Here is a 16,038-nt window from a genome sequence, read left to right on the forward strand (position 1 = left end):
ATGCACGCTCACAGTATCAGTCTCTCTGTCGCCCACTGTTCTGAAAACAAAAAGGGATTGTATTTTTTTTTTTAAATGAGAAGTGTCCATTACCAATTATTTTAAACTACAGCCCTGGCTCCTCATTGCATTTTTCAGGACAACCAGTCCCCTTCATTATGAAAGAAAATGTAGGCACAGGTTTAAAAAATGTATGTTGTGGGGACAGCTGACAGATTACTGCTCACGGAACTCAATTTCCCAACCCCAGGTATCACCGGCTCAAAGACAAACAGAGTTGCTCAACCTCTTTGTGTCCTTGTACCTCCATACCCAGGTGACCATGTTCAAGCAAGCAGAAAGTTGATTTAAACCTCGTAATGACATCAGTTTTAAGCCATCGTCTCTCTGATAAAAAAGAATCGTGCTGGACTGCAAGCTGCCTGAATCCTCCGGTTCCTCCCCAGCCAGCGCCGCACCCCACAGCTCACCTCCCTGCACAGAGCAGCCCTCCCAGCCCTCCTGTTTGTGTCTGTGTTGTTCTGGCACCCCTTGGCTTTAAACAGGCTTCTTCCCAACGCGGTGAGGACTAACAGTGGCACTTGGCTGCTAACCGTATCAATCAATGCCACGACTGCTGAATTACCTACTGGTGTCTCCGATGTGTTACTGCACAGATTACACTTCATGCATCACCACATTCATTTCTTTCACATTACACATGAGCGTGTCTTGTCACTGCCCAATTGCCCTCCTTTGGACAGCTTAACTGATGTACCACACAATGAACCTTACTGAGCAAACTTAATAGTATAGGAGCTGTGGGAAAAATTAGAAAGGTTGAAGCTGGAGTCCAGTGGGCGTGTGGGAACAGCTTGTGGTGTTTCCAACAATAAATCCAGAGCGTAATTAACGCGCGTTACAACATTCTGCACATACAAATGGCATTTGTCTACCTGCCCATTTTCCCAAACTCATCTCAGCGCAGTGATGGTGACTGACAAACTCCTGTCCCAGGCCAGAAGCTGCTGCTGCCACAACCCGCCCGCCTGCGCATCGGGAGTGCACAACCAGGAGCAAAGCAGGGGTCCGGGTCTGGGAGTGTGGGTTCCCCATGACAGGGTCAGGGGCTCCAATACATTGTGGGTCATGTGAAAATGGAAAACAAGCCTCAGTAAACCACACCAGCCACCTGGCAGAGCAGTCCCCACTTGCCAGCTTTCTCTCCCTCTATCCATGTCAGTTAACATTTACCAGCCATCTTGCTCTCCTTTTTGCAGCTCCGATACATATAAAAAAGGAGGGCGATGAACAGAAGCAATTTCACCCCCAACCCCATTTAACCAACCAGAGCTGAATGTAAATACATTATATGGTTTAGCAACCAGTAGCAGCCCTAAGGCTGCTTTGAAGAGCCCAAATCATTTCAAGCTGAGCTGACTCCAGTTGTTTGAGGTGGGTGTTTAAATTTATTATGGGGCAAAGGGAAGGGAAAGGCACAGCTATTCAGAAATATCTGCATCTTGGCTGAAAGACCTGGTCCTCCCTGAGCCACGCCAACTCTGAGCCACCAGCTTGAGTGACAACACACAGAGCTCAGGCACGTCTGTTAAAGTGTCCCAAAGCTTGCAGAGAAATCGAGTTGGAATACAAACAAACAAATAAATAAATAAATATAGCCGAGGAGAAAGAAAGAAAATAAAAAAAATCCAGGTTGTAATTACTGTCAGAAGTATTGTGATTTGAGTAGCTATTGCTTTCAATGTATCAATATCTTAAAAAAAATAGGGATTTCAGCAAATCGGTGACTTCTTGCATAGTGCAGGACTGAATAAAGACGTAGGAGGATCTAGTTGTCAGTAACAGCAGTATAACAACATTTAAACTAAATGGAGTCAATTCCAATTTGCCTCTGTGTGGAGGGAAGAACGAAGCTATGATGTACGCAGGCAGTGAAAGGAAGGACATATAAATATGCACAGAGAGGAGACACTGTCACACTCCCTGGCAGCTGCAGAAAAGGGCAATCCCATTTCCACACTCAGCAGCGTGTGGTCAGCACTGTTCTGTGCCCAGCTCTGCACCAGCCACGAAGCCAGAAAGGGCTAAGACAGCACTTCATAAAAAGTGAAGGGAAAGCTGCTCTCAAGCTATCCTAAGCCATGAACCCAGAACCAGCATTTTATTAGGAAGCCTCCCATGGAGGATTTCGAGTCCAGGATAGTCCAATGAGCAACTTCAAGTTCACCAGCATATAGCTGTGCCAACCGAGTCCAAACTAATCCGCCTGCCTCCTGCTAGCAAGCACGGCCCACAGTTTCAGTGCTGCCCTTCTCAAGAATACCTTTACAATGCCCACCCTGCCTGTCAGGATTTCTCTTTGTTTCTTATTTTACGAGCCTATGAGATCACGCTCTGGCTTACTGAGTGACAACGTGGTGTGCACACGCTATCTGCTTGCTCGGCAGCTCCCCAACCCCTCACCTACCTTGTGCAAGGGGCTGCAAAGGCAGAGTAGGCTGGCCAGGCTGGATTGTTAGCAGCCCTTGACGCTGCAAAGTCAGGAGGTGCTGCTGTTGCAACTGCTGCATCTGTAAGAGTTGCTGCTGAAAGGCCAACTGCTGCGTAGCCACCTGCTGTTGCTGGGGCTGGAAAAGAAAAAAAAAAAATGCACATTTGTCAACAAAGAGCAAAGCATTAACAGCGATCCTTGTCTAAACACACAGCAACTTCTGATCACAGTCGCTTGGGATTGAGAAATGACAGTGAGCCCACCACCCGGTACCAAGGCTTGCTTAGGCGCTGGTGCTACCAGCGGGGCCGCAGTCCATTTCTAATCCCCCCTACAAACCCAACTAAAAATGTACGCAGCGTTTCTTGGTCCACACGATTGCGCTTTACCCCGGAAGCGGCTGCCTTTCGGTGTCAGATAAAGCAAACTCTGCTGGCAGCTGCTAAAGTCCTGGGCAATTCTTTGAAGCCAAGAACACACGCAATGCAAGAGCCACTCCACACAACCACATCACACTTGGACGTCACCAGCAACAACCCTGTACTCTGCTCTGTTTGCTCATGCAAGGGTCGTCTCAGCGATTAAGGCAACACGACTGGCTACATTTCTGCTATACTGTACTTACTCTCTTATCCGTCCATCAAGCGACAATACCGCTATGCTCAGAATTATTCCTTGCTGTATTTAAGGCTGCTACTTCTGCGCCTTGAAATTTTTAATTATTTTCACTATAAAGAAGACAGAGCTGCTTTACTCCACAGGGACACGAACCCTGAACCTTCGAGGTGTAAAAGAACATGTTGCTTTTCTCACCACTGTACCCGGAGAAGCTTTTAACTACTCTGTTTATCACTTCTGACATAAATAAATGAGAAAAAATCAGACCTTTGAAGAAGAAAAACTTCATCTAATATTGTTAATTAGCCATGACAAACGATGAAATAACATTGTAAATCTTTCATAGAAACAGCCACTAGATTTTAATTACACACATTCATAATTTAGCAAACAACATCTTACTTGAATGTGAGTGTTTAATATGTACAGTACTCCAGGCTTCTGAGTCCTTAATTTTGTGCAGTTAAGCAAGCCTCTAGGTTTTGCTTCCGTGCTCATCTCGTGTTTTATTTGCTTTGTTCTTAAAATCCATGAAAGGCTTTGCGTTTTGATAAATATCTTTTTATTTATTGTACAATGACAGGAGGAAAACTTTTGTTGTGTAAAACATCAATACATCGTGCCAGTGTTTAGCAGTTCCTTGTGCTAGCCAAAAAAAATTAATGTAGATTTCCTTAGTAATTATCTGAGTGATAGAAAGATAATACAGTGCAGTAGTACAATAAATAGAAGGAAATTATCTAATATCCCTAATCTGCTAGGAATCATATCAAGGTGGAGGTCTTATACACATTATGGCTAACAATTACGGAAAGAAAATTAACTCTTGCAAAACTCCACACTTTCTCAAATAAACCCCGGCCGCATCGGGAGCGCTCTGCTGCCCTTCCCCGCTATCACTGCAGAGGATCGCTGGCCCCGTTCCCTGCTGGTGTCAAGCAGGAAACATCCACCCGGGTCAGAGGAGCGGGGCTGACGGCCACCAGCCAGGGGCCGGGGCCCCACCTTCTGCCAAGGCACTGCAGCTCCGGCCTGCCAGGCTGAACGTGACACAGCCACAGCACTGCCATTTGCTTTTAAATAAAACATCACTGGGCAAAGTGAAGGGCAATAGCAACTATTATTATTAAATTCCTCCTATTGTTGGTTTTTTTTTTTTTGTACTTTCAACGCCCCATCGATCTTTGTACTACAACAAACTGCATGCCTACAACTGTACTGGCAGGCAAGTTAATTTTTCTTCTTTCCAGAGAAAATCTATAACTTTGAGAACAGTTACACAAACAAGTGTTTAGCTATACTGGAACTCGGAGTTTCCATATCTCTGCCACAGCTTGCTCAGACAGATCCAGTTGTTGCAACAGCACCGGATGAACGCGAGCTGCAGCGACAGTTATACTGCACTTAGAGCAGTGTCTGCCTCCAGAGATGCTCATTCTCCAAATATATACAGAATCCCTGAATCTTCAGAGCAGGAAGGGGCCTTTAATTAATATACAGTCTATGTATATGTATGTATATATATATATATATATATACACACACACACGTATATATAATGTGTGTATATATATATATATGTGTGGTATTTGTATTTTGTGAAAATAAGCTACAGTAGTCAGTATTTTACCTGTTTGCCATCTGAGTGCAAAGTTGGCATTAAAAAAGAAAAAAAGCAGAGAAACGGCTTTATATAAATGGAGTGATGGCTGTGGTTGTCTTCTCAGCCATCCCAAGAAAAGCTCCCGAACGCGCCCTGCTTTGAAAAGCCAGGATATAAAAGTATACAAGGCCCATTGTCCAAGAAAGAATTTAAAAGCAACACGCGTTGCCAAACTGCGCTCCCCACCCAGTTACCAAACACAGGATACAAGTCAGTTTGTTTACTTCTCACAATTGAATGCATACAAAAAAGGTCTCAGTGCAGTCCTGTTGTCAGGTCAGTAGTCAGTGTTAAAATGCTGAAATATCCTGATAAAACTTGCATTTTTGGTCCCCTCCCTAAAGCCGCTGTCAAAGGTCTGTTTTCCTTTCTTCGGTCCCTCCCTGCAGCCTAACATAAACCGTCACAACCTCTGGAGGAACACGGCCGGGCCCAGGGGACGCCCCGCATGGCCGGGCCTGGAGGTCTGGGGGCAGCGCTATGGCCGTGAGCCCCCCGGGTTGGGCCCCCTCCAGCGTGGGGCGGTGGGCACGGGGTGTGTGTGCCTCCTTTTGGGATGGGGCAGCAGCACCAGCCGTGCGTGCCATGACACGGAGTGACGTAGGTTGGTAGACTTGCTCCATCTGTCAGCGCACAAAGCCACACCGTGTCCGCATTGCGGCCACCAGGCCACAGGATGCGCTCTGTGACCCACTGTCATCTTGTGTAAAAAAAAAAAGACCATCACTCGCATGCTAATTCAGCCAGAATAACCTCCTCCGTGCAGGAAAAATGGGGCCAAGCAAGCCTGCTCTGGAAACGGGCCTCTGCTGAAACCCTCAGCAAAAAAAAAAAGAGCCTAGAGAAGGCTGGAGAGACTCGGCCCCTTGTTCTCCTCCCCACTATCATGTTAAATTGCTCTCCTTAGAACAGGAAGGAGTCTTTTCTTATTGTTACTTTCGATGGTGTAATATCAGAAGTGCGACCGCAGTAAACCAGTGTGTTAGATATTGAAATGCCATCACATTGTCTAACTTGCCTTCTCGTCTTTTTTAACACAAAGTATTTTTCTTCAAGCTCCAAGCCCTCATCTTTGTGTCTGAGACGCTCTCCTGTCTGACAACAGCAATTTAGAAGAGTTAACTTTTATCGTTCACTCTGCTGTGTAACTTTCCCCTTCAAATTTCTTTATCTGCCCTCTGAGCTCATCTGAACTTTCATGTTCTCCCAGCATGCAGGCTTGCATTCAAAACTATGTCTAATAGACCAAATAAGAGGTTAATAAGAAGTGGCAACAGAAAGAAAAAATACAATCCCTGGTAACTGATAAGAATGACAGTGGCAGCCCTTTATTGTTTGTCTTCAAATATAGAGTTAAAGATCTTTAAAAAACTAAATTTTGACGCCTTTGAAAAGAAAGAAGCACAAAATAACAACAGGGGGTTATTGCCTGCCAGCCACAGGGGAGAAGCTCCATAATTCTTATTCTCCCTTTTGAAGGCTGTTAGAAATCTGATTCAAAAAAGCAACAGCAGAAGGAGAAAGCCTCTTGAGGCTATCGCCATTTCCTGTGATCATGCATAATGCGTTTCAAAAGTGGGTTTTTACCAATTCTGTTGATCAATTGCACCTCCTTCATATTCCCTCTTTTTTCTGCTGTGTTTACATCTGATGTGACTCAATGACAAGCGCTGTCTGAGACTGTGAAACAGACCTGTCATGTTGATTTATGGGCGCATCAAACCACGACTTGTCCAAACTGAAGCTCGCAGTTCATTAATTAGAGAGTTGTGACTTTGAAGTCAGCTTTCAGACTGTGGTTTTTAACATTTGGCTTAATTTATATGCTCTTGAATGTGGATCTCTAAGGAAAAAACTGAAATTCCCTTCTTGTCTTTGAACTTCTTTTGACCGCACAATAATCATTTCTTTGTCCAGAGTGATGCCTGCATCCCAGAGTCATTAACGCGCATTGAACTGCCACTGATGAGTAAGCCCTACTGAATTAGAAAAACAGCCAGCAAAACAAAGCTGAGAGCATTCTGCACAGTGATATCTCACAATTACATGCCTTCCCTCCCTGTGCCATTTCCATTTTAATTACTGTTAGTCCTTTAGATTTACATTTTAGACACTTTTTAATCTGTTCCCTTTTTATTATAGAGGCGCCCGTAAGCGCGCTATGGCTAAGGTTGTGTCAGCGTTTTCATTATAAAGCCCCTGTTTTCAGGGGTTTATAACTCAGCTGGAAAAATTCTCTCCGGGTTGAAACTTGGCACAGGTGGCACGACCCACCAAAATTTGGGGGGTGAGAAACTGGCATGTGCTTCGAGCACCATGATCGGCATTGTAACCGCTGCTGCTATCGGAGGGCATCGCACAGCATCCCGTGCCGACGGGCAGCTTTCTGGGACCTACACTTGTCAGTGCCGACGTCAGGTGGAAGTCTCAAACTCCTTGGGACTACAGATGCCAGTGTGCTACCTTCAGGTGTTATTACAGCGAAATTGAATTCTGGCAGGCCAAAATCAACAAAACGAGACAGGAAGGAGAAGCGTGTTGTCCATACAGGCAGAAACAACCCTCGCCATCCCATTGCCGACATGGACCATGGTGGCATCAGCGCAAGGCCTTGAGCCATCATGCGCCACAACGTGTTGCAGTTCCCAAGCACAACACACTGCACTGAGATGGTATTCCTGTCCTACCTCTGCATCTCAGCTCTTGCTGCTCACAACAAACGCTGCCTGAGCACGGTGCCTCCTGCTGAGCCCATGCTGCAAGGAACCCACAGCCAGAACCTCTCAGGCTGAAAACTGCAAGTCCAAACTCAAAACCTCTTAGAACATTGCCCTGCCTGGAGAGAACAGCCCCATAGCTAGGCCTGCTTCTTTGCCCCCTCCCCTCTACAACATAACTAACTTCCAAAAGCACTCTCCCAAGATACAAGTCCAGATGCTTGCTCCAGTACTCATACTGAACATCAAGGCATGCTCCCTGGCTATAAAATATGTGGCAGCAAGCAAATGGAAAGCACAGGAAAATACAGGCGAAAACAGGACAATAACTCTAAATCTGAAAGCTGAGACCCGATAGAGTCAGTTCAGTTGTGCAATCATTTATAAGATGAATGACAGTTTAATAGCCACTAGACACTCCTCTGGGATCTGTGGTTTGAAAGTAAAATGGGTATTGTCTGTACCTCTTTAGGCTGTTTTCCAGCATGTTGTTGCTGTAAAAGTTGAAGCTGCAACTGTTCCTGTTGTTTCTTATAAAACTCTTGAAGCTGCTGCTACAAAGAAAAGGAAAGATGGTAAGTAACAAAGTGGAGAGCCAATTCAGTGTCCCTTTTGGTGTAATACACAAACTGTGATTTGAAAAATAGCATCCTTTTATCTGTAATGGTCTGACCTTTAGTTTGAAACTCGACAATAAATTCAGTGCACACTGACTATTCTTGGCATTATCGTTTGAAAAGTAATCTCCAAAATGAACTGATGAAAAACATACCATTTTCTACACAAACTAATTAAAATAAGGCAAGGAATGACCTTTGATTGTAACAACAAAGCCAAAATGCCCTTGCTGAGAGAGCCTGGCGAATCTCTGTTGTGAAACACACATGCTTTCTAAATGATAGGGTTTGACTATATTAAGTGTTGTTCAATACATGTACAGACATTCTGGGAAACACTCTCCTCCTCCCTGCTTCAGCTGCACACTGCACACGCTGCGCTGTGGGATGGAGGCAGCAGGGAGGGGACACGCAAGGTGCACTCTGGTGGGTGCTCGTGCCAGCCTGACTCACGAGCCCAGGCTGAGCTGAACCCCACAGTAACCCAGGGTCAGCAGACAACTTTCAGCTGAGAAAGGGCCATGCGTTAACACGGGGCACAGAGAAACACCAATGCACCATGCAGCACACGCTGGCTGAAATTAAATGGATGAAGGCTTGCAAACCTCTTCACATTCGCTGCCACTGTTTCAACGGCCCTTTATGGTCTCACGTGGACGTAACGAGGTCTAAAATGGGAAGTATTACCCAACTACATCATTTATTGCAATTAATCAGGGCACACCACACTTTCTGAGGGATGCAGGCAAAATCAACAGGGACATCTGCTGAAGTCCTGACACTTAAATATGCAGCTGTATTATTTAGCTGATCTTGGAAACGCTCCTAGCGCTGCTCCCTGGATTTGTTTCCAGTAGCTATTTCTAGAACTAAAAACAAAAGAGCAGTCGGTTCATCTCAGAGCGTGGCTGCCCTGCTGTACAGACCCTGAGACGTGGGCAGCTGCCTTCCTCAGGAACATAGAAGGAGGCGAAGCCCCCCACCCACCAGGGGCTGCAAAGGCAACAATTACCTGTTGAAGCATGAGTGCCTGCTGCTGCTGGAGCAGGACTTGGAGTTGCTGGGGAGTTAGCACTTGTTGCTGGAGGATCTGCTGCATTTGCTGGGGAGTGATCACTTGAGGTGTCATCATAGCCACCGACACGGGAACCTGCAGGGGACACAGAGTGGTGGTCAGGGAGCATCACTGCGGGAGGTGAACCCTGCCCTGAGCACAGAGGGACCCGCGCTCCCCCAGCCACCCAGCTCCCTCTCTGCAGGGCACGGTGACAACAGGAATTCTTCAGACAGCACTACAGCAAAACCTGTTAAGATTTATTTATTTTTACAAGGAACTGTCAGCTCAGAGCATTCCCTCCCAGAAAGCCCCTCCCTGCCGTACAGAAATTCAAGAGCCCAGTATCCCGTGCTGATGGGATCTGGGCCCTATTACGACAGGTTTTTAAGGAAATTGAAGGAAGGCTCAGTGATGTGAATAACAGCACTACGCTCCTATGCAATTTTAACAGAAAGGCCCTACTGCGATGTCTTTACCATTCCATATTCACCCAGCATACAGATGTCTTCAATTCTTTCATATTATGTGAGATACCATTAAAAGCCGCTTTCCATGACATTTCAGTGACAAACAGCTACAGTGATGAACTTGATAGCATTTCATATTTGCAACTGTTAACACGTTTCTGCACGGGCATCTTTGCAAGGAACCTGTACACTGTATCTGAAAGGATGATGTCTTGTTCAGATAAAACACTGACATTAAAATGACAGGCTGTCTTGGCCAAGGTTACACAAATTGTATTCAAGCGGATACCTAATGACAATGCTATGAATTCTGCAAGCTTTCTAGAATGTAATTTAGCTATTCAAAATAATCACTGCACTTGTGTTTAATTTGCAGACTACATGAGAACCATTTTGTCAGTCCTAGTAATGCAAGAAGACTATTTCCCCAGAAACCCACCCCTCTATCCTCCACCCCAAAAAAGGAAAAGAAAAGGGAGAAAAAAAAACAATAGAGGAGAAGACAAAACCCTGTGAGTTTTAACAGTAATATTTAAGCACCTTACTTTTCTATAGTTTCAGATCAAATACGTGACAGCACAAAACTAAAAGCAGTAAAGGATATACTTTGTTAAAAAGGATCTCCTGTCATCTCATGCATTACAATAAAAGGTAATAACATGTTTAGCACTTTTTCTGTGCACCACTTTTTAAAAAATCAGCAGACAATAGCTGATCTGAAGATAAAAGAGCTTAAAAAAAACCTCTTCCCGGGTACTAGTAAGCAAGGGAGAAATGCAGTATTAATTTTATGTAACATAATGTCTTAATATGCAGTTTATCTTGACTTTTTCACATGATTTGTCCTGTCATTTGCATAGCAAGCTCTCATTCCTAATTTCACAGTCATTATGCACTGATGTCCTGATTTCTCAGCATCACTAATTTTGATGAACTAAAAACGGTTCCTGAAGGTCAGACTTATGTACAGCACACATCACTCTGTGTTGTTGTGTACATGTCATGCGCTGGGGCCAGACCCTGCCTACAAAACGTGCTGCAGACACGTCCAGCAAACTGACATCCCATTAACGCCAACGTGGTGTGGAGTGAACCCCCCGCGTCCCAGCACAGACCTCACGTGGCCCACACTGGGGCAGGCAGGTGTGAAGGTTGAGAAGCAGACACTGAAGGGTGGACACACTCAGTCCCTCTAGGACTGAAGCCACCGGCTGCATCCATGGGAGAGCCACCAACCTGGCAGTGCGGTACCACCGCCCCCAGCTCTGACAGCACCGACCCATAGGCACAGGCAATCAATCCCATCAATCCAGAGGATCTTAATCCATACACTGTTAAGAACTTTTCTGGGAGTAGAAAATTATTTCACTAAATGCTGTAGCCACTATCTTCGCCCCGAAGCATGACTCACCTTCGTCATTCCCATCCCCAGAGAAGTTTACTTTACCCTGAGGTTTGTACTACCTTCCATTGAAGTTGGACTGAGCAAACAGAAAAAGAAGCATGTTTAAGTATGTTTTCTGTGCCATTCTTGGAAGATATACAACACAAATACTCCTCGGTCAGATTTATGACGACAAGCAGGGATACAGACAGGAATAGGGTGGGGTGCTGTAAACCCTACACGCGGGTGATTAATACGCAGGGCCGCATTCTGCCAGCAGCTATGCGGAGACAACTCCCATTCACTTCCACGGCTCCTTTGCACATTTATCTCAGGACAGATCTCAGGATTCGGCCCTGCCTTTGAACGGCGGCCACGTACCTTCCGGTGAAGAATCTCCCAGCTGCTCACGCTCTGCTCCAACAGCAGCACTTAACCGGGGAGGGAAGCAACGCGTCTGTGTGTATACAAACACTCACGCAGGTGCGTATAAGCAAGGCCCACCTTGCAGTACAGGTCTGCATTGCTCTGCTCGACCTCGTTTTACCGGCTGAAACCACATCTTCACACCCCGCCCGTGGCTTCGAGAAGGTCCTGCCTGTCATTTGTCAGAGCAGGCAGCAGCCGCGCTTCCCCTGAGCTGCGGCTCATGGTGGAAGCATCCTAAGAGCAAAGAAACTCAAATAACCCAGAAAGCGCCGTGTTACAAACGACACGCGCCCCAGACAAGCGTGGGCACACGTACCGTTGGAGGCCTTTAAATAGTTAAGAATTATGGCCTATATATCCACTCTCTTAACTCCCAACGTCCAACTTTTTCATGTAGCTAGTCCCTAGTAATACTAGGAATCAAAGGGCATGCAGCTCCAGCAATAGGCTATTATAGCCCACACTTTATTACCCATTACTACCGAGGTCATTAGCGGTAAGAGTGATTGTACCGGTCTTAACCTATTGATCATTGTAACTACTATCATTTAATCCCGTGTTGAATGTCTGGAAAGCTGCTAAAGGCACACCAGAGAGAGTGCTTTAGCGATGAGAAATATAGCCAAAGCTTGGAAATTACACTTTGATTCATAAAATCTAGCCAGTGGTTTAAATCAATAGTATTTAAAACAGTCATGTAAGTTCTTAACTACGGCTCTCTAATATTTATGGGTCCCTTTTTGAGTGTATTCAGTCAAAACTAAGCTTTATCCTACACACCGTGCAATATACTTTACATCACGTTAGATAAAAACTATTTATTTCTGATATTTTTGTCTGATGGTAAACGAAACCTAAACTGAAGGCTGTAAATTAATTGTAGATTTCTATCTCTCAGATGTCAACTTAAATGTGTTGCCAAAAAAAAATTACCAACCAACTTTGAAAACGGCTTAACTGTTTAAGTACATGAAAATGAGCGTGTTTTATGAGTTAACAATGAATCACAGAAGGCAGTTTATGAAGAACTAAAATAATTCTGTCTTACTGCCTTCAGGGAATTGAAGTTCAAATTAAAGTACTGGCAGATATATTTAAAGAATGCTAACTGAGCATGCAGGACAGAAATCAATCTTTCCTCCCCCCCCAGTTGTTTATTTCTGTTTTCTACATGAAACACGATTGTTGTTATTGATATGATTAATGAACCACTTCTGGTATTGTTGACTGATAACAATAAGGGTGTGGTAGATACCCAGCTGCGTGTAAACCTGGCAGCAAAGGTAAAAATACAGCTGCAAGTCAGTTTGGGGAGCTGTGCTAGTACAGACCTGCTGACATGTTAATACCAGCAATGGCAAAAAACGTCTTTAATACTCACAATTGTTTTCAGCCACTCTCTGTCTCCCGGGTCCCTCTGCCACTGCTCCGGATCCCCCACACCTGCCCGTTCTCTCCCCACCCCGAGCTCTGCTTGCACGGCTGCCCGAGGGGACCTCGCACAACTTGGGCCGAGCTCACCTTTAACTTCACCAGGGACTACAGCCGGGATGCATTTGTCACTGCCGCGCACCGCTCAGACAAGGGTCACGGGGCTGAAAATGATTTAGTCCTACTCAATCATCTCCGTTCCCCCATTTTCTCTGATACTAATATAATTAAATACTAGCCAAATAATTTCAAGGAGTTCAATCTTAGGTGGAGTGCAGGAAAAAAAAAGAAAAAAAAAGCATGCCATTTTCACACAACGTGCCTTCATTGCTGGGTGCGGCGGTGGCCTTGTCAGCTGCTAGCAGGCACGCATGGAAGCTGGGGAGCATCTCCTCAATGCATAGAGAACAGCTCTGCCAGAAAATCCCCTTCTCCTGCGCTGTGCGCTCGCACTTGGTTCCAGGAAGTCCTCGGAGCAGGCACCTTGCATTTCCAAACAGCAGCTCTTCAGTGAAAGGTTTTGTGCTAGAAGTGACACGGAGCAGAAGGCAGCCCAGCACCGAGCGAGTGGCTGAGGAGCAGTTAAAGGTGTCGGACTGCCAGAAAAATAGACACGGCGAGGCAAACCCAAACAATTCCCTCGGCTGCTTTATTAGAAAGCTATTACGTGCGAGACTTCTTGCAATTTAAAAAAAGAATTCTCGACCGAAAGAATGCAAAATAGCTGCGCTCGTGTCACTGCAGAAGAGAAAGCACAGCCGTGCTGGCAGAGGGAAAAGCGCGGTGCCACAGAACAGAGCCCAGCGGCGCAGTGCTGAGCACAGGACCCTGAGCCTGGAACCTCTGTGACATGAGACGTCACCCTGCAAATAGCAGCCAAAAAACGCTGCTGATAGAACTGTGCGGGCAGAAGCTGCCATTCCGGCTCATTATGCAAAGCGGAACCTCACTTTTAGACTCGGTTATCCTCCGTGATACCGCACAACACATTAGGACAGGTAATGTTTATTGTATTAACGTGAAATCAGCTAAGTACTTCATCATTAGCATAACTGTTCTCTCCGTAACAATGCGACTCCCTATTAAAAAAAGGGGAGGGCAGGGGAGGGGGGAGCCTCTTTAAAATTAAATTAGCATTTTATTATTCTAATTTTGTTTATCACGTTTTATCAGGAGGGAAGATCTGCCTGCGACCCGCGGAAGGCAGCGCGATGGGCTGTCCTGGCACTGCCGGCACGTCAGGATGTCTGCCTGCTCTCCTCCGCTCTCTTCCAGCAAAGGAAAATTGGGGATATTTTCATATTTGTTTACAGAATGAAACATCTGATCTTATCTGCCACTTCTCATGCATACCGGGCTTCTCACTAAGTGCCAGGATAATTGTTTCTGCTATAATAAATACCCATTTAATTTGCATAAAAATATAAAGTTTACATAAATTAAATCCTCTCTCCGTCTAACATTTGTCAAATGCAGACTAAACTGGAATGCAAACAACCAAACACCCATTTAATAAACGGAGTGAGATTTCAACCTCGGGATCATCATCATCATTTTTCACATTTTAGAAAGTTACCATTTTTGTTTGCTGCTCCCTCACAAAAGGAGAAATCACAACCTGCAGCGCACGCCTCCTAGCACTGGGTTCATTTTGCAATGGTTTAAAAACATCGAATAATAATAATAGATAAATAAATAAATAAGACAGAAAGGGGGGGGGAAAAAAAAAAAAACAACAGTATTTTTTTCCCCAAGAGTTTAGGAAATGTTACATTAGCATATTCTTCCACACTGCCCTGAAACAAACCATAAGCAGCCCTGCTTAGAAACACCCAAAATACTCCTAAAGCCCTTGAAAACCCTCAGGAGCTCCTCTCACCCCACAGCACTGAGAACGATCACCCTGTCAGGCTCCTTGCATCTGCATGCTAACTCACTAGTACATCCAAGGAGAGCTTAATGGAACAACACAAGGCGGCGAGGGAAGCAGCAGCAAGGCTGTGGGGCAGAGCCCGGTGACAGGGCAGCCCGGCCCCCTGGGCAGCCAGCAGCTCCAGTGCTCCCACTGCTCCGTGCAGCGCTGCGAGGCTGCGTGCCGTGCCTGCCAGCAGAGCCTTCCTAGCACTTGTAAACTTTACTCACTCAAAACGTGCCTGTTTTCACACCTAGCGCAGGCACCTACAGCCGCACGGCGCAGCTGAGCGCAACGCTGCAAATTAGATTCTAATGAGAAAACATCAGTTGCTTCTCTGACAATCTTGCCATTCGCTGATTTGCTTCTAATGAAGACGCACTCCAAGCGGCGAGCTCGCCGTGTGAAAGGTCAGAACACGCTCAAAAAAAGGCCTTGCAAAAATCAAGGCAAATGGGGAACCTGCAAAGAAGCCTTCTCATAACGCGGCGTGGCAATTAGAGTAATTGTGCAAAGAGCCGTCTTCGGGAAAAAGTACAAGAAATTAAGCTGCCACGACTGTAACAGGTTAGATGAAAATCAAAATTTAATGTATTCTCCCTTGTGTCATCTTGTTTTGTCAAGACATCAAATAGAATTGGAAAGTACAAAATAACAAGCCCTTGAGAAATCACAGAAGCCGACCTTTTTGATGTTGTTGGTTTACCTTGTTCTCAGTTATTTGAACAATGATGTTTCAGATTTAAGGGCAAGATAAAGCTTAAAAATTAAAACCCGTTGTCAGTTTGGGGAGGGGGCTGCTGTCCCTCCCAAATAACAGCATCTTACCTAATCACTGGGGGCAAATCCGTCCCAAACTAGTGCGGGGAGCAATTAGCAGTGCCACTTATTTGTGCAACGCTCGCTCTGCTGCTTCTGCCGTTCATTCTACCTCAGCACAAGCCCTACGGATCCTCCTTCTAGCAGAGGAAACTGTGCTGGAAAGGCAGAAAAGGGAAAAAAAAAAAAAGGAAACAAAAAAGAAAAAAGGAAAAGCTGGAAAAAAAAAAAAAAAGCTGGGGAAGGGAAGAGAGATTTGCCAGAGCTGCTGCTCTCCAAAAGCTCTGCGCGGTCTCAGCCCTGCACAGTGCACGACGCCTTTCTTCCTCTGCTTGTAACTGGAAAGCGAAGCTGAGCAAGGAAGCACCTTACAAACACAGAACAGCACAGGACATTGTAACTGAACTGCAGCAAAGTAGTTTCCAGTAATGCA

At 45.4% G+C, this 16,038-nt stretch overlaps 1 protein-coding gene across 48 annotated transcripts in view; it reads right to left on the reverse strand.

Annotated features, from left to right (window-relative positions):
* Window positions 1–16,038, reverse strand: part of FOXP1 (forkhead box P1) — a 343,452-nt gene that overhangs the window by 64,627 nt on the left and 262,787 nt on the right. For 39 of the 48 annotated variants that reach the window (XM_040646262.2, XM_046899979.1, XM_015293120.4 and 36 more), the window contains 3 exons: window positions 9,119–9,256; window positions 7,954–8,043; window positions 2,468–2,627 (listed from right to left, as the gene is read on the reverse strand). In XM_040646262.2, coding sequence (XP_040502196.1) covers window positions 2,468–2,627; window positions 7,954–8,043; window positions 9,119–9,256 — 388 coding nt within the window. Of the gene's footprint in view, window positions 1–2,467; window positions 2,628–7,953; window positions 8,044–9,118; window positions 9,257–13,196; window positions 13,688–15,614; window positions 15,946–16,038 lie in introns of those variants that run through there. The other 9 variants (XM_015293117.4, XM_040646280.2, XM_046899976.1 and 6 more) reach the window with 3 other exon arrangements.

This window comes from Gallus gallus, chromosome 12, assembly GCF_016699485.2.
Source record: "Gallus gallus isolate bGalGal1 chromosome 12, bGalGal1.mat.broiler.GRCg7b, whole genome shotgun sequence".
Lineage (NCBI taxonomy): Eukaryota > Metazoa > Chordata > Aves > Galliformes > Phasianidae > Gallus > Gallus gallus.